Source organism: Haemaphysalis longicornis, unplaced genomic scaffold (genome assembly GCF_048455015.1).
Source record: "Haemaphysalis longicornis isolate Haplotype H1 unplaced genomic scaffold, Haemaphysalis longicornis Haplotype H1 scaffold_8, whole genome shotgun sequence".
NCBI lineage: Eukaryota > Metazoa > Arthropoda > Arachnida > Ixodida > Ixodidae > Haemaphysalis > Haemaphysalis longicornis.
In genome coordinates, this window is record NW_027526445.1 from 130,012,598 (window position 1) to 130,030,713 (window position 18,116).

The following is an 18,116-nucleotide window of genomic DNA, read 5'->3' on the forward strand; positions in this document are numbered from 1 at the left end:
GTTGAGCGGCAGTTCTTTGGGAGAGCCACTGTGCCAAAGAACCGCTTGTCGCGTCAAGGGCAATGAGACCGCTGATCAGACAGCACGGAATGCGCTGCAATTTGTACCGACTGTAAATTCGGCCGATCACTGGAACGAATTCAGGCGAACAGTCGTCGGACATTTCAGGTTTCTTGGAGATCCCTATCATCAGCCTTGCGTCACAAAGGGACTTACGAAATCGGCAGGAACATTGCTGTACCGCATCCGAACGGGCTCAGCGAAGACCACAGCATGGCTATTCAATGTGGGCCTCGTGCGATCGCCTCGGTGTTCGTCGTGTGTAGTGGTAGGGGATGTTCACTATGTAATGTGTTGTCCAGAGCATGATTTCGAATGGATTGCAATGCTCTCAGCGATTTGAAATTTGGCAGCTCCTCACAACACTCTGGACCACATTGTCTTCCTGAGGGGACATTGGATGCTGCGCAGAGACGTGTCGCGCCTTCTAGGCTTCCTTCAGGAGACGGAACTGGCAAAGTCATGGTGAAAGGACCCCAACATTGACTAATTAGGAGAAGCTTCAGCGGAGTTGCCAGCATATCCAGCCAGGCTAACCCCGGCTGATACTACACAACAACCACCACCACAACCACCGTAAACCCTTTGCCCTAGTTGCCCCTGCTGAAACTCCGTGTTGCAACGCAGAGTTTGCAACATTTTGAGCTGCACATTGGACGTGGAAAGAAATGCCCAGCCCAGCAAACAAGAAAGGAGAGCCGATCTCGCAACGTGTACTCGGCTCCAGTACAAGAAACACAGCGTACAGTAAAGCAGGTGCACGCCGAGCCGATTCGCAATGACAGTGGCTGCAATAGGCCAAACAACTATCTCGCAAAAAGGATATTACTAGTTTCGGCGAGGCAGGCTGGCACGCGATGTGGGACAGAACACAGGAGAGCACTCGGCCACAATTCAAGCACTGGGGGAACAGCCAAAACACTGCTTCGAGAGGGAGCAGAGAAAATTCAATTTTACAATTCGAGTTGTCTGCTCGTGACACTGGATGTACCAACCAGTGCTCTCAAGTGGTCAGGATTCAGCACAAGTTGCTGTGGGAAAAGGGGCCAGCGATACCCACCTTGCTTCCCAGGCCTGTGCCTCAACACAGGGCTGCCGTCTGCTGGCCAAGTGGGCTGCTCCTTGGCCGTGCTGGGGGTGCGTTGTATTCTGGGCCGGTGGCTGATTGCCGCGTGGTACAATGAAGGACTGCGGGAAGAGAGGCATCAGCAAACGAGCATGGTCGCAAACATGGGGCGGTGGCGTGGTTTCCCCCGCATCGCCTGCACCCTGCGTCGCACTGCTGCTCCTCGTGTCGCAAGTTCTGGCAGCGCAAGCACGACGGGGTCTTGCAGTCGTTGCCGTTGTGGCCGAGCTGGTAGCAATGGCACACATGCGCTTAAGGCCACGGTACTCGCACTGGACTTGAACACCACAGACTTCAAGAAAGTTCGGGATAGGCTTTCACATTTCCGCCTTCCCGACGCGGTGGTCGGTCGTGATGAAAGAGAATCCCTTGAATGTGGGGTAGTGGAGTGCGGCTCCAAGGTCGGCTTATCCAATAAAAGGCTTGAGCCGCAGCACAGTGACCACTACTACCTGCGGTCCGACACACTGTACTGGCGTCTTCGTGCCGCTGAGGGTGACAAATCCAGCAGCGTTCAACTTCTTGGCTGCAGCTGCTGAGGCAACGACGAGGCAGAAGCACATGCCGCCTTCATACTGCAAGGTGTCGAGTCCGCGAGGGCCGATAACAGCATCTATTCCTTTGGCAATAGTGGCGGCGGTCGAGTCGGCCAGGGCAAGAGCAGTGCACCTTGGGTGGTGGTGCACAGTACTCAGTCGTCGAGTTTTTCACCGCAGAGCGGGCCGGGGTCAATGTGGACCGTGCTAGTGCTCAACAGGTCGCTGCCTGTGCTGCGGCTAAGTGCTGCACCAGTTTTCTGTGACAAAAACTAAGTCCCGGCCAAGAAACAGCCTGGCCGGAACAGAGTGCCTCTTCTTGGTCTGAGCGAAAAGGCCGAGAATCGTGTTTGAACAATACAAAGTGGGTAATAAAACTGACAGCACAAAAAATGAACATAATGGCAAACACCGTAAATAAAGAACAAACAAGGGTAGTAAGCTAGGTAATTAATAGCTGACGCGATCACTTTCTGACACGCAGCCGTGACCGAGAAGACTGCAGCTCGCGCTGTGCCCGAATTCCGCATTAAAAGTATAGTAATCATCAGTGCATTTTTTGCATCCTGATAAACCGGCCAGCACCATCGTCTATTACTTGCTCAGTCCCGTCTTCCGCACTGTTTTCAAACGTCTAGAATATTCGCTCCGATTAAATCAGTCATTATTCACTGGGGCTCAAAAGCAGAAATCTCTATTTGTTCAGCCTTACAGATGAAGGCATCGGAACAGAAGTTGCGAGTAGCGCAGATTACCTCTGTCCTTGGAGCGTGTCAGGTGCCGGCCGAGTTTCAGGGTGGACGACCGTCGCCGTCTTGTCCAGGACTTTGGACAGCAGGGCCGAAGCCTCCTGGTCCAACCCTGAAACACCCAAAGGTGCAAACGCACAATACAGTGCAATGCGACGAGGCTACCATTCAGCCGGTGCTGCGTGCTAGCAGTGTCTGCCCCCTTAGCCTCGGCATTTTAAACTCCTCCCGTTAAACATGTTGCGGCGTAGGGAAACTCAAGGAACCGCAATTTTTCTGCCAATTTCACTTCAACTGCACTACGCAAACCACTGCACTGAGGTACCTTTTCTGTTGCTGTAAAATGTGCCGCGATTATGATTCAATGCCATCTTGCAAGCAGAGAAAAGAAGACGAAAAGGGCGGGAAGGAGAGAAAATATCGCTGCTCCAACTGTAGAAGCTGCGGCGAAGTCCTAAAAATATCAATGCTGGATAGAAATGAAGGGCCAGTAAACCTTAAATATCCTAAGAATGCTGCAGTGCAGCTCAAACAAGTAAAGACAATACGCACGCTGATCAAGCGGACTGAGCTAGCGACTACCAAGTGTCTCAGCGTCAAAAAGGGTCGCCTAGGATAAGGATAGAGCTCACTAAAAAAACCTATACGTTCTCCAGTTGCCAAAGGGGGAAGTCCGAGGAAAAAATAATTGCAGGCAGACCGTCGGCTACCTCTTCCAGCGTAAGCAGTCGCCGCATTCGACTCCGTTTTGTTGGTAAACCTACCTGGAGGACTAGCAGCTTCTCCGTACTGTCATTCAACAGTTTGCTTTTTCTACTACGCAAGCAAGTGCCACACGCTGACGAAGTGGTTATTTCACTCCGCTGCCGTATGGTTGCAGCAATATAGAAGAGCCTAATTCCTTCCTCCTTGTTCAGAAAACAAAAACACCGTAGACTGAATCAAGCTGTTCTAGGCAAAGACAGCAGCTGGATGGATGGCGCAACAGGCCGACTTATTGCGCAAGCGTACAAACCAGCAGCGGAAGAGGCGAAAGCAGCCAAGCCAACTGAGGCCCTTACAAGGGCTCAGCCGTTAAAGGTGCTTCTCAAAAGGGGCCCTGCTGCCGGCATTCCGAGGCATCAACCAAGCCACCTGAGATGACGCCTGCCCCCTGGGTAAATCCCCCCCCCCGTGTGATGCAAAGGATGTTGGCTTTGCTGCGCGACGCGTGTATCCTGGCTTGTTCACTGCTGAACATGTTGCTCCCTTTCATGAATACCAGACCTCCCAATCAAGCCGGAAGTACAGACTAGAGACCATCTAGAACCTCTATAAGGAAGCCCATGAAAACAAATGACCTCACTAGCTGTGCCACGCTACTGCTGAACAACTAGTGCCACTGCCGGGAGTAAGGACGTAGTGAAACGTATAGAACAGTGTGTGGAAGGCTGCTGGCTCTGACACTACTGGTTTTATTTTCTTGTCTTAAAGGCTTAATTTCGTCGGCCAATTAGGCAAGTTGGACAGATAATGTCATGCCACAGTTTTTTTCATTTCCCTCCATATGTAACAAGTTTGTCTAAAATTTCTCTTAAAACTTACATCAGAATACGGAAGTTTCTAAAAAGATTTGTGTGTGTTGAAAAGGACCCTTCTCGAGCACAGTCTTCCCTGCCAATTCGCTGGCAACGGAACATTCGTGCACAATAGGGGTAAATGGAGGATCGCTTGAGCAGCTGGTTGGCCTGTTCAATCGCTACTAGGAGGTCCGTATTATTCAGGAAATGAGTGCATGCACACACCCCTGGGGTAGTTTGCACAGCGGCCTCGTTGTTCCATGCATTTAGCAGAACTGGCCCGGGGCTGTAGGCTAGTCAGCCACTCTAGGGGCTCTTCAGCCTCCAGCCCCTCTTCAACAGTACAGTTCAATGTCCCTCCAGGGGGAGAATTCCATGCGTACCTGGGGGACAGCGACTGGCGCGCAGTGCCTCTTCCTGGTTGCAGTGGAGGCTGGCAGGTGGATGCGGGGAGCCCGGCCTGCATAGCGAGGGCACTTGCATCCATCAGTGCCCTTGGAATAAAGGCTTATGGTTGGCGTCAAGGAAATAGCGCCCTAGATGGGAACATTGCTGCTCAGGTGGGGACAGCCACAGCACTGCTGCTTATAAACTTATCTGTGACCAAGAATCCGCGTTTCGTGGGCAAGGCCTACCAAGTGCAGATCAGTAGTACGAGGCTGGACAGCCTGGCAAGGCTGGATGTATGATAGGGAACAAGCGATCAGACGTGTTGCTTGTGCCCATCACAGAAGGGGGCTTTACTAGGGCCACTTTAGCTGCGCCCTGCACATGGCCAGGTCCTCGGGACCAGTGCATTCGCAGAGCTTGCTTTCCTAGCTGGCCACAGAACAGTGTTCCCAAAAGGGTACCGCATTGCGAGAATGCCATACAGCCAGGCCACCAGAAATGGGTGCAGCAAGTCTGAATGGTGCCCAGCCACACATCTTGGACGTTACACTAGTGCGCTCCCCGTGGCTCCACACGAGCGAATGGGAGGAGAGAAGAAATGGGTTCAGAGGTGAAACAGAACTTACTCGCTCCTGGCACGAACGCGGGGGCCGTCTCCTGGCGCCGGTTGGGGGCCTCGAGCAGGAGAAGGCCATGGAGCCAGGCGGCTGCCTGCTGGTTATTTCTTTCCAACACCCGGATGTGGCCCGCATCCCTGTCCAGCCATTGCTTCAAGAGCGGTGCCTAGCACGTGAGGGGAGGGGGGAACGCAATGTGCACACACTTGACCCGGCGGTCTGCCTGAGGGAGTACAGAGCACACAGCACAAGAAAGCAGCACGGAAGGAACAATCCGCTCCTTTCCCCGATAGGCCGGCATGATGCATCACGCGTGGGGATATGCCGCCCCCACGTTTAGAAATGATACACCATCCTGACTAGAGAAAGGAATGTAGCAGGCACTGCGGCGGCTCATTTGTGCTCAGAGCCATGAGGCGAGCCAGGAGTCAGCACAGCGCAGCTTTGTTTAGCATAACGGAATGCCAGCAGCTGGACATGTTCCTCACAGATCCGAGGAAAGTCTTGGCCCCTGCATGTTTGTGCTCAAGAGCAGTGGGCCCGCAAGTGGCTCTCTCAATCAAAACAGCTCAGCAAAGCGAGAAAGTACACAAGACTCTTTTTCGCCGCCCACATCAGCAGTAAGGAATACCGGTAGGAGAAACTGCTTAGAGGGTAGCATGGGCCCACCTCTCGTGTTTGACGATGTATTCATGCTGTAATAAAAGGCATCAGAAAGAGAGCAACAAGAAGTGCGTCTCCAAATAGGGGAGCACCTGTGGGTTGCAGCAGGAAAACCACAAAGACTCGTCCCATAGGAGTGGAAGGTAGGTTGCGCTGATGCAGTGACGAAAGGGAGACAAGGTGTGAGGGGGTCGCCACAAAGGTCAAGTGCCGAAATGTGCATGTATGAGGCTCTAGCTTTGACATGCTTCAAGGCCTGAAATCTGCAGCAGAAAGGAACAGCAGCTAGCTTGCACTACACTTTCAAGGCTTCCTTTTTTTACAAAGTGCAAGGTTCAGGTTTTTTTCGAGCTCTCCAGAGCGTATGGTAATTTTGTAGTTTTGCACAAGTCGAAGCATGCACCAGAGAAAACCCTATTTCTGTATATTCCACCTAAATGACTGCAGGATGGAAAGCATTACAGCCAACCTACGTGCATGCATGGAGCAAATTACCAGCGAACTCTTGCGCTTTTCAAACCAAACTGGTAAAGAAAGCCGCCACTTGGGCTAGGCTGAAATAACGTGTTCAAAAGGAATTGAAGACATCAATCATGAAGGCCCTCAGCCGACGTTCAGGGGATCAGTAGAGAAAAAGTATTGACCGCGTATTTGCTTGCGTCGCCGCAAATTTTGTGGAAAGACAACACTCTTAGCCAAAATGGGAGAAAATAAGACTAACTTCTGCCTTTAGGCTCCGCGAAGAACATTTAGACCCCTAAAAGACCAACGGCGCCAAGGTGCGGGCCGTGTGCAGAATTCACGAACTAAATGTTTGGTCCTGGGCATTACTGGGACTAAATGGAAGTACTAAAAGCAACATTTGCTCTCGCGACGTTGCTTTTTCTCCCCAAGCGGGCGATGGCTATCTCCCCTTGTGTTGATGGCGTCCCGAGTAACACTACCGATGCCACTGCTCATGTCGAAGTCCGGAAATAAATAAAAAAAGAGCGCAGCCACCGTCGCGCGACGCACATAAGCTGACAGCTGTGCAACGGCCAGTTTTCTTTTTTGTTCTTTTCGTGCTGTGGCTGTCTTTTTTTTATGCATGCGTATGTTTACGGTGGCAAGAAAACGCAACCGACTGCACGTTGTCGCTCGAAGTGTTGCGAACGGTACAAAATACCAATTGGCCTTTTGCTTGTGCTTGCAAGCGCCGTAATTACTTTTGGTGGCTCGCTCCTATCGTAATTGCCGCTTCTGACGGATGCCATGTGCACGCCGGGACAAACTTCAAACGAATTGTAATTAGCGTTCAGTGGCCAATGCCAAAGCGCCCAGTCATTGCACGATCAATTATTGGAACTAGGAAATGTGCTAAACTTCGAAAACAGCGCACCGAAAGAGCGACCTTTGCGCATGGGTTGGCCAAGTGGAGCGCAATGTGCCTGCAAACAACACGGGCGCGCCCCGCGATAAGCGTATTGTACAAACACGATTAATTTGAAGGTGATCGCGGGAGCATCGAATGGCAGGCCTTTGAAGCTGCATAGCGTACGGTTTCAGAACTTTGAAGATGAAGATAGCGCTGCCTTTTTTCTTTTGTAGTCTCTTGCGTGATACAACTATGATATAACTCGTAACATGGCGCTGTTAGGAACAAAAGGTCCACTCGGGCAATAAAATAAAACGAAAATACAATCAAGTAACAAATTCAAACAACTCGCAAAAAGCACGAAATAAAGCTGAGCTATTCGCTATAGAGCTGCGTAACTGAACAAGTCGAGTGATGTTTATGGCATCACCATCAACGGGGGGAAGCTTCCGTGTCCTTGGCTCCTCGTGAACATTATCACTATGCTCTGCGCGCTGATAAGATTGAATTAGTTTGTTGTTATTCAAGCAGTGGTCGTATACATGCAATGACGTAGACAGCATGCATATAATCACAGTAACTGCAACAGCAAGTCCTCAGATGTGGGCAGTACAGTTTCTTTGTATACATAATTGTGAATATCAATTAGTGCAATCTGTATCATTATTTCTTCGGTTCTATTAGTGGCAACAAATGGCAAAAAAACAGGACGCAATAAAAACTTCAATGTTTTGGTTGAGGACAGTCCGTCTTCAAGAATGAATCAAACGTATTGTACATTTCAGCGTTGTACACACACACACACGTGTCTGTGTATGCACATTTTTGTATGAAAAAAAATCTTTGTACAAGTGCGTTGCCAACATTTCGACAAAACTTGCCTTTGTCAGGAAACGCGTCTTGTTGAAATGCTGGCAATGCACTCGAGCCGCTACCTTGCCCGAAGTTTTTTTTCTCGTTTCTTCACCATTTTGAACGCTTCAGTTTCATATATATATATATATATATATATATATATATATATATATATATATATAATACACACAGTTATACCTGGATGTAACAAACCTCCACATAACGAATTCCTGGACTTAACGAAGTTTTTCAATTCCCCATTGCCAGCCTTATTGGAACCCATGTTTTTGCGACTTCTATGTAACGAAGGCATAATGACACTTAACCTTGATGTAACGGATTCACTACGCTGATGAGCCATTGCTTTTTGCACTTTTTCTGGAGAATTGGCTAGCGAGATGCACTAATTTAAGGAATTTTGCCTGCACCGCAAACTACCGTGCGTTTCCTAGCGTGAGCATGGTGTCGGTTAGGTGCTGGGCCTGCCCGTCCACTTGTCTCCAGTGTTATTTGTGGTGTCGATTCGTCGGTGATGATTTCTGCTGTCAGAAAACGAAAAGTTTTGTCTTTCCAAGACGAACTCACAATTTTAAATGCCATCTCCACCGGCGAAAAAGGGGAACGGCGCCCAGTACAGTATCCCAGCTAGCATCCTCTCGCTAATTTTAAATGCAGAAAAGAGTATCAAGTTCGTGAAAGAGCGTCTTTTTGGCATAAGTGTTGTCCTTGAAACGCGTTATGGCACCGAAAAGTGTCAGAAGCAAAAGTGACACTTAAGTTACGTTTCTGAATATGGGTGTAAGTGACCTTGCTTCTCGGAGTACCGTGGGAAAGCTCGTGGGAAAGCAGCCAGCAGAAACCACGCTGTTTTCCAAAACTCCTTGTCACTGTCACTGATGTCTAGCATTTTGCTTTCGTTTCTACTTCATTCACGCGGGGAAACCTGCATTTAACAAAAACCTCCACGTAACGGAAAATGTGGTTGATCCCTCTTCTATAGGAACTGGTAAAACACGAAAGTGGAATGTGCCCTCACAGGAGCAGTTGAATGCTTATTGTGCATCGATATGAACTTGCATATCGCTATTTATATTTCGTCGGTATGGCATTGTTGTATGCTTCAACGTTAGACACTGGATTGCACGCGCCGAAGCATTGCATAAATCCAACTGAAACCACAGGCGCTTGCAAACCGTCCATGAGAAAAAAAACCAAAGGAGTTGTCAGCGGATCGTTTTGTGAATACACGGTCCACTGCAGTGAAAGAAGCAGCGGACCGTGCCACGAGCATGACATTCGCAAGTCGGCGTCGATCTTACTCCGTGGTCGTTGCCTTACAAGCTTCTCCGCAGGTTACGATGCGCATCCCCCGTACACGTATGCGCTGGCATCGAGGCGCCAACCATTGATGCTCATTAGCGTCATGATGCACTACTTCGCTTCGCTAGGCAGCAGCACCATCTGAACGGAAGGATATAAGGCGCGTTTGTCGTCCTGTTTACGCGTCTGTTCGTAGCGCAGTCGGGAGCACATTTTGTACCTCCAGTTGAGGCGAAAGAGTTCGTGGTTCAAATCCCGGCGCAGCCGTGTCAATTGAAGTTTTTCTGTCGATATCATTTCCGTGACGGATATGACGTCAGTCAGATCTTGGTGGACCCCGGCATAAAACATTTCGTGTTAAAATCGAATTTTTGTCCACTTCGTTATATCCAGGTTTGACTGTATATATATATATATATATATATATATACAGGGTGTCCCAGCTATCATGCACCAAGATTTAAAAAAAGAGAAATTGCGTAACTCGGAGAAAACCTAGTGCATAATGTTTGCAGTACTGTGAAGAAGCGGAGAGTAATTTTTTCGTTAATGAAACTTAATTAATTAACTGTAATTAATCATCTAACTCGACAAACACTGTCCTAATCACTAAAGTGTCAATGAGGCACTTGTAGGTAACCACGAGGGGCATCTAACTACGCTATTTTCAGCGACGAACTAATTGCGTACTCATTTATTCTGACTGATAAAGGAAACCCGCGAAATATAAAAAATACCACGTGACGACGCTTACGCGCGCATTGTAAAGCAGCGTCTCCAAACAAAGCTGATTGAAAGCAACTGCTTCGCGTGTGCCCGCCTGAAGAGACAGCGCATCACCTTGATAATAGCATGCATGGAAGGAGCAGCAGCAGCAAGATTCGCGGGACGCGTGTGCAGATAAGGAACAAACTCAGTCGCGATTTCTTCTTTCTTTCTTTTGTCTATTTCATTCTGGCTAACTCAGACGCAGCCTGTTTGAGGGCGTTGCTTTACGGTGCGCGCGGAGGCGCCGTCACGTGGTATTTTTCATATTTCGCGGGTTTCTTTTATCAGTCAGAATAAATGTGTACGCAATTAGTTCATCGCTGAAAATACCGAAGTTAGATTCCCCTCGTGGTTACCTACAAGTGCCTCATTGACACTTTAGTGATTAGGACATTATTTCTAGAGTTAGATAATTAATTACAATTAGTTAATTAAGTCTCATTAAAGAAAAAAATGATGTCCGCTTCTTCACAGTACTGCAAACATTATGCACCTGGTTTCATTCGAGTTACGCCTTTACTCTTTTTTTTTAATCTTGGTGCATGAGAGCTGGGACACCCTGTATATATATATATATATATATATATATATTACATAATCAGGGAAACTAGTTTCACATTTCCAACAAACAAATGCAGCTGAAAAAGAATACTGCCATGTGATGTAGTTCAATTGCCTCGCAGCACGTCCTAAGCAGTCTGTCAACGAATGAAAAGCTGAACATAACATCGAGCAAAGGTGGAAGGGGTACCTCGATACCGACAATGGCTATACCCTTTAGTGAGTCCACACAATGGAGCCCCACTTATTGCTAATGCAACCAGATATGACTGTGCATACAGAAGGGGAAAAGGGGCTGACTATGTTAAAATTCGTAACACTCATTTTGGCAGATGTTTAGTAGAATTAAAAACCAAGCAAATTGTTTTCATATTCAAGCGATTCATATACGAAAGCCCTTCGTTTCCTGAGCGAACCGAACTTGCATGAACGACGATAGTGCCTAAACCGGACTAGAGTGCGTGCCTTCCCACTCCTATCTCTTCCTCTTCTCCCACCCTCTCTTTTATCTCCCCTGAACCCAGTGCAAGGTAGCAAGCCGGTATCTACACCTCGGTAATCACCTGGCCTTTTGTCCTTTCTTCTTCCTTTGTTATGAAAATTTGCCTGTTTTATTACAGTCACCTCCCCTATCTTCTACACCACTCTGGGGTGCTTGTTGCCTGGGAGCCGATGCTCCACATTCATGATCGTGTAACGTGTTCATCAGCATGTCGGTAATTTACCTACCAATCAGTAACGAAATATTAAGTTAGGCCAGCTTGAAACCTTCACTGGGCACCCAAAATCAAATGCACAAACATGTTCTTTGTTTTAACCTTCCCTTTAATACACGCACTATGGCTGGGAATCGAACCCACGTCTTCATGTTCATTAGCTGCTGAGCCACTATGGCTGGTGAGCTGTTTCAATCGGTAGTTATGCCAAAGGGCATATCATCGCAAAAAAAAGAATCTGCAAGCATTTATATTGCTGATCTACTGTGGGCTGTACACTCTCACATCCCTGAATGTGTATGTGTGCAAAGCAGCCAGGCTGCCATTTTTACAAGGTGATTTTCCCTCAGATGTGTGTTGTGAAACATTTAAGCAAATTAATCGGGGGCAAACTGAAGGTTATAAATTATAATGACCATCAACAAAAAAATACTATTTCTATGCGAGAAATTTAATGCCATGAGGAAAGTGCAAAAATGAGAGCATAACCTTTCATTCACAGCAAAAAGGTGGTGGGGTGCACCAGAAGTGGCTACAAGTCATTGTTGCAAACGTACAAATCGCAACTCTTCAGCAGAAAGTAATCCTGTACAATAGGTTAGTTTGGGTCAGGGTGAACACAATACCTGGCCACAGCTATTTACAAAAACTGCGAAATCACAAGCCCTGGAGATTGGCCAGCAGTGACCCTGCCATCGGATTGACAGATCGCTACGCTGTTTCCACCAGGAGCTGTTAGCAGGTATTGGTGCTATGAGCTGCAGCAAAAGCTAGCATTTTCACCTTTTAGAATCTTTCTTTGACTGTACATCGAAAACAGAACATAAGCAGGTAAATAAAGCTTGGCAAAAGTGCATACTCAGTGGCATCTCCAAGGTTAAAAAAAGCGCAAACACAAACGCACAACGCAGAACTTACTATGTCAGTTAATTTACAACAACTCTCATTTAGGCACAACAACAGAACCATTGTACAGGTCCAGCAGGCAATGTTTAAACTGCTCTCCGGCCTCATGCAGCTGCAGTTCTGAGCGCTTGCGGTAATAACAAAACCTGTGCCGGTCAAAATGGCTCACAAGAAGAATTCTTGCCAAAACAAAGAGCCTGCCATTTGCAACAAGAAGACGCTCTATCTCGTTACACTCAGGAGTGTCTCCAGCTTGTCCAACCAGTACACTGCCTTGCCTGTACTTGCAGTGATCCAAAGTGGCTTGCTTGACCTCATGTACTGTGATAGGCAAGGCCTCCTTAGCACACGGTGGAAGTGTTGCCCAGTCCACCGCATTGCTTGCCCCCTCTGAAGGCCTTCATACAGCTGGAAACTGTGAAGTTGATGGCTCTGCTTTAGCTGATGCCTCATTGACAGCGTATATGTGAAGTTCTTGAAGTTCTTCACACAAGTCACCAACTTCTTAAAGTGTTGGTGCTTTGCCTCAAACTTCATACACCAGAACTGCTTCAGGGGCCCGCTTTCCTGCACAAACCTTGCATAATGCACCCTGTAGTGCTGCTTTGGGGTGACTGTCCTGGAACCGTATCCCTGTGCAAACTCTTCTAGGAAAGTTTGCACAAGCACGTTCAGGTATGCAAGGCGCTCTGCTGGCATTTCCAGCGCAAAAACAATGTCAATGATCTCTCGATAATGGAGAAGGAGCTCCCAGTCCTCATTTTCTTGAGGAATCTGATTACCCAGGATTTGCGGAAGGAACCTTAACAGGCACCACCTGCTCGACGCTGTTCCTTTGAGTGCTGCCTGGCTCGTCAAAAAGGATATATTGACTTGCACAGGCTTGTTTTTCGAGTCATTTGGGCCATACTCAAATGATAACACTGCATCCAGGTCTCGCCTAGAGAGGAAGCCCTTTTCCATTAGTGACCTCAGTACCTGGCGGAGGACACATTCAGCTCCTCCCTCCAACATATCATCATTATGTCAGGGGGAAGTTGGCGTGTCACGTCAAAATATGGCAGCTGGAGAAGCACAGATGCTTCTTTGACTCCATATAGACGCTTGTTTGCTTTGCCGTTTGCAGCTACAGCTTGCAAATGAACTCTATGTCTAGCAGCTGTGCGTAGTTGGCACATGTGTTCAGAGGTCTTTGACGCCAGTTGTTTTGCTGACACCATACAAAACCTGCAAACACGGCCACCACTAAAACCGCATGAAAAGCCTCCCAGGTGGTTCATCGACAGGTTATCTCCACAGAAACTGAATAGCAGCACTCGGGCATGCCTCTCAGCTCCTTCGAAGTTAAATCTGAGGCCTTGATCGAAAAGTTGCCTCAAGTCATCCACCACTGGTTGCAGCACGGTATCCAGTCTATAAGACTGCACATGGACATACTTTACGAGCATCAGCAAGTAAATACTGTGCAACTGCGACCTGTACTTTGGATGGATATTTAGCAGGCTGCAGTTAACAGCAAGAAGCTTGTGGATACCTCGCTTTGCCCCCAATGGGTTCACCACATCAATTTCGTCTGTGTAGAGCAAGATCAAAATTGTGTGTGCACTTCCTTCCGGTAACAAAGCTCGCAGGTGCTCCCTGTATATCAGACCATCTGTGTAGTCTTTGAGAATCCTGGGCGCGTCTTCCTCAACTTGCAGTGTAGCAAGATTTGCTGCTACGTCCGGGATATTGCAAAGCATGGAAAGAAGCTTGGGCAAGGCCACGTAATGGAATTTGGCATTTAGCTCCTCTGGTTCCACAAAAGGAAATGCTTCCTTCACGTACTGCTCCCCAGCACGCTTTTTGTCAATCCCCTTGAAGAGCTCTGGCTCAAATGAGCATTCCACGAGCTGATCAATTTCTTTGTCTGTTTCTGGAGCTTTGACTGCTTGGGCGATTTGTCCAGCATTGTGTAAAATTTTGTGCAAAAGGGTTTATAACATAACTCCACTCTGGTGCCCGATTGATAAAACATGATCAAGTGTGAGTAATCTAGTATGTTAACAGCTTAAGCTGTTAAATGTTTCAGTTGTATTTCAATTGTCCAGCCTTGTGAATCATAATTATATTAGTGGTTTTCTTGGCTTTAAAAAAATAATTTTGCAATCTTTCCTCGAACAATGCCGCCTCGATCCTTTGGTGGTCGATTGTTATGTCATCACCTGCAGCCTCTCCCCTGTTCTAAGCGCATTCTCCACTTCCTCCTTATTACTGATGGCACCTCATCAGTCAAGCTAGTTTTCTTTCAGTACTGCTTCCTTTCCTACTGTTGCCAGCGTGCAAATCTGGCCTAAAACCTTTCCGCTATTTACGTTATCTCGTCCACTTGCGGCCAATTCGCCATCGGCTAAAGTTATTGCAGGCTCGTTGACAAAGATCAAGACAACAGCCTGTTTTCGTCCCGTGTCTTCTTATCCCAGGACAAGCGCAAGCGGCCTCAGGAGTTCGGCGAAAAGTACGCTGAGCTCTCCAGGAGGTGCGCGGACCTGGAGCTCAAGACCATGTCCGTGTCAAGTGAGCAGGCCAAGGCTGTGGCAGATGCCAAGAAGCGGTTACTATTGCATTGCCATCAAAGAGGATGTTTTTAAGTGCTTGTTTGCGTTTTTACAATGTGCGCATGTGCTAACATTTGTGTATGCAAGGCTCCTTATGTGTAAATGCCTCGTTATCATATTCAAGCAGGCTTTTGGCAGCAAGGGAAGTGTTTGGCCTTGTTGGTTCATATCAGGGAAACAAAACAGTCCTCAAAATGGGACTAAGAAAGTGGCTACAGACCACTCACTAACATCAAATGTTCACTTGCCACTTGCAATGTGGACTGAAATGCTGCTTCAGGATAAGAGCAAACAGCAGAAAAACAGTCTAAACTTGTAAAAATATACATACACACTCGAGTCCACTTGTAACAATTATCGTTAATAACAATGGGATTTCCTTGGGACTTGGATATTGTTATAGGCGTGTTGTGAAAAAGAACAGACATCAAAACATTTTATTCGCATGCAAGAAAGGCCATGCTACAACTTATTTCCAGAAAAGCCACAGTCGGTCAGCTTTGCTTGCCGCACGCGAAGCTACCATGAATCTTTCTGAAGAGCATCTTAAGGTGCCTCATCTGGCTGAGTTAAATGTCCTTGGCGGAAACGAAGTCCCTGAGGGACTGGATCAGCGTTGGGCCTCCTGTGAAGGCACAATCTGAGTGGGCTGTGCAACCGCATCGTCAGTTGCCACTTTCACCGCTGTCCGTAGCACGTATCTGTGCAACGAACGCTGCCGGTATGTTGTTTATAGCGTAAAAAGGCCGGCCATGAGACGCGCTCCTTACCATAACCAAAAGAAGGCGATGGAAAAGGTTCCCTTCAAAAGTAATGTTTGGCGTTCTCCACTACAAGAACCAGGAGTAGTTTTTTTATGTTGCAAGAACAAAGCAACTCAGAATAAACACTCTTCTCCTTTCTCGTGTCACTCTCCAGTCTAAGTAATTTCGTAATACTAAACTAACTACCCACCCCACCCCCCCTGATGCCGTCTCCCGAATTTCCATGCTGTTAGGTTGGCAGGTATGCTATTGCCCCACTTTGATATAAGAGCATGAATTAGTACTTATAAATGCTTATCTTGGTATTTGTGTCTAAATACCAATAACTGCCTATTTTCAAAAGTGGCGACTATATGAACATTATTTAAAATTGTCTCAACTTTCATTTTCGAGTGCAGTTTGGGGTCGTCATTCATGTCACTGGTTAGCGTTGACTGTTCGGAACAGTAAGGAGTTCAACCTAGTCCTCCAGTTCAACCAACTCCCGTAGTAAACAACTGCTAGCAGCAGCGGAAAGGGACGCTCATTCTTAGTGACAAGAGGAAGAATTTTGAATGTGAAAATCTGGAGGCAGCGGCGGTTTCCTTTGGTTTTGTGGGCACTTTGGGCGTTAGAATGTGGTGGTTGCGGCTACAAATGGACCGTATTACCTGGCTAGCGAGCTAGAACACAAGAACCAAAGCCACAATCCCCACCATGGCGTCGCGGGGACGCCGGGGAGAGTTTGTTTGGCTTACTGGGAGGTGCCAATGATGCAGTCGAAGGCAGGCAATGTCGACAAACCAGGCTTTATTGTTTGGTCATAAAATGGAACACGTACTGGACAGGCTGTCCCGACAGGCTGTCCAGGCAGTCCCTACCATCTTATATACCTCATAGCTGACCTAGCTTCAGGCCATGAAACTATTACTGTGGCACATATGAAATGGCCGTTCGCTTAGATACTTGTATTGCAGCAGTTTGGATCCACTTCGCTTGCAGTACTTGTCACATTGGATGAATGAGTGGACGTTTATAACGTGTTTTGGTGGGAACTTCCAACTTGTGGTGGCTGCTTTAAAATTGTTCCTAGGTAATGTTTGTTTAATGACTGTTTGGACGGAGTTCATTGTAAGACGAAGTGATCTTTCCAGGCCTGCTACGACGAGCACCTTGAACTGATGCAGCAGTGCCACAACAAGGTCATCGACGCCATTAAGGAACTGCAAGACATAAAAGTAAATGTGATCAAGAAGAATCAGGAAGATCCGTAAAGGACTTGCGAAATTGTGCATTGTGGCTGCTAGTTTTTCTCTTTCTCAACGGAAGCTGTGGACAAAAGAACGCCACATCTGAGTTGGTGTTGTTGATGCCGCTAGTCGAGCCTCTCCTTTTGCAACAAGTGACTCGTGTACCTGTTTACACTTGGTTTTATACAACTATTTATTGGTTTTTTATCCTTGATGTTATTTATGTGCTGACAAAAAGTAAATGATCACCTTGCAAAAATTTTAAAAATATTGCCGCTAACTATGTATGGTTTTGCTTATTTATTGTTTGTTTTTACTGCCGGGCCACGCCCGGCTGTGTTACCTGCGTTCCAAGCAAAGAGCGTCTTCCATTCCTTATTTTTATGCTGCACGGGCTATAACATTCAGATAAGCAGACTGTTTCGCCCTAACGTCGCTAGCCCAGAATAATCTTGTGTGATCTACAATGTTCTCGATGTTCCAGAAACACTCGCGCTGAAAGATAAAAGCTTGCAGAACAGACGCTGCGGCATTCGATTCGACGACACTCGCCTGCGCAAGTCACTTTGTTGACCACTGCTTCGCCGCCTCTGTATTCTTTTGAGTTGTTAGGGGAGCACAAGTTTGCTCCCATAAACTTGTTTCTCCTTCAAGACAACTGCGTCGTCCTTAGCTTCGTGACAATATGCCCCTTTTGAAGTTGTAGTCTATTTCTGGAAAAAAAGGCTGCTTGGTGGTGCTCCCACCCCCAACAACACAAACAGCAGAGCAGGGCAGCAAAAAGAAAATAAAAGCAGAATGACATAATATACAAACAGACACAGTAAAAAATTTCCTGAAGGGGGCACTGGTCTTAAAACAACTTCTTTTAATTTGCAAGTAAACTATGTGAAACGTGTCAGCCTTGCTGCTTTTTCCCCTCTGATTTCAAATATGCCATGATTTTTTGAGTGAGTCAATTAGCTCCCACGATAATAAGAGATAATTAGCCATTTTCAGTCAAACAATAGACAAAAGAGCGTTGGTCATAAAACTAGTCTTTATATTTTCTAGTACTATGAACCGTGGCGAATGGAATAATTGAAGCAGTTTTTTTATGCATCGCGTGGAACTAATTTTACAGCTCGTTAAACTTTTGTGATTGAAATGGGCACTCAAACTTTTTCCTTGCCACTGGTGCCACCAAAGTTAAATGAGCTGTAAAATTAATTCCAAACGATGCATAAAAAAAGACTGCTCCGATTATTGCATTCACCAGGGCTCATTGTTAGAAAATATAAAGATTACTGTTTTATGACCAACACTTGTCCATTCGAACAAAAATGGCTAATTATCTCTAATTATCT

General features: G+C 47.0%; 1 protein-coding gene and 1 long non-coding RNA gene across 3 annotated transcripts in view; one reads left to right on the plus strand and one right to left on the minus strand.

The window, feature by feature from the left end:
• Nucleotides 1-17,422, plus strand: part of LOC144150075 (uncharacterized) — a 50,043-nt gene extending 32,621 nt beyond the window's left edge. The window contains exons 3-4 of one of the 2 annotated variants that reach the window (XM_077681886.1): nt 14,643-14,736; nt 16,675-17,372. In XM_077681886.1, coding sequence (XP_077538012.1) covers nt 14,643-14,736; nt 16,675-16,794 — 214 coding nt within the window. In that variant the 3' untranslated portion in view covers nt 16,795-17,372. Of the gene's footprint in view, nt 1-14,642 lie in introns of both variants that reach the window. The other variant, XR_013318420.1, reaches the window with a different exon arrangement.
• Nucleotides 2,375-5,174, minus strand: LOC144150076 (uncharacterized). The gene is made up of 3 exons (XR_013318422.1): nt 5,047-5,174; nt 4,414-4,490; nt 2,375-2,583 (listed from the first exon to the last, which is right to left on the minus strand). It is a non-coding gene; the product is annotated as an uncharacterized LOC144150076 (long non-coding RNA).
• Nucleotides 17,423-18,116: the final 694 nt, after the last annotated feature.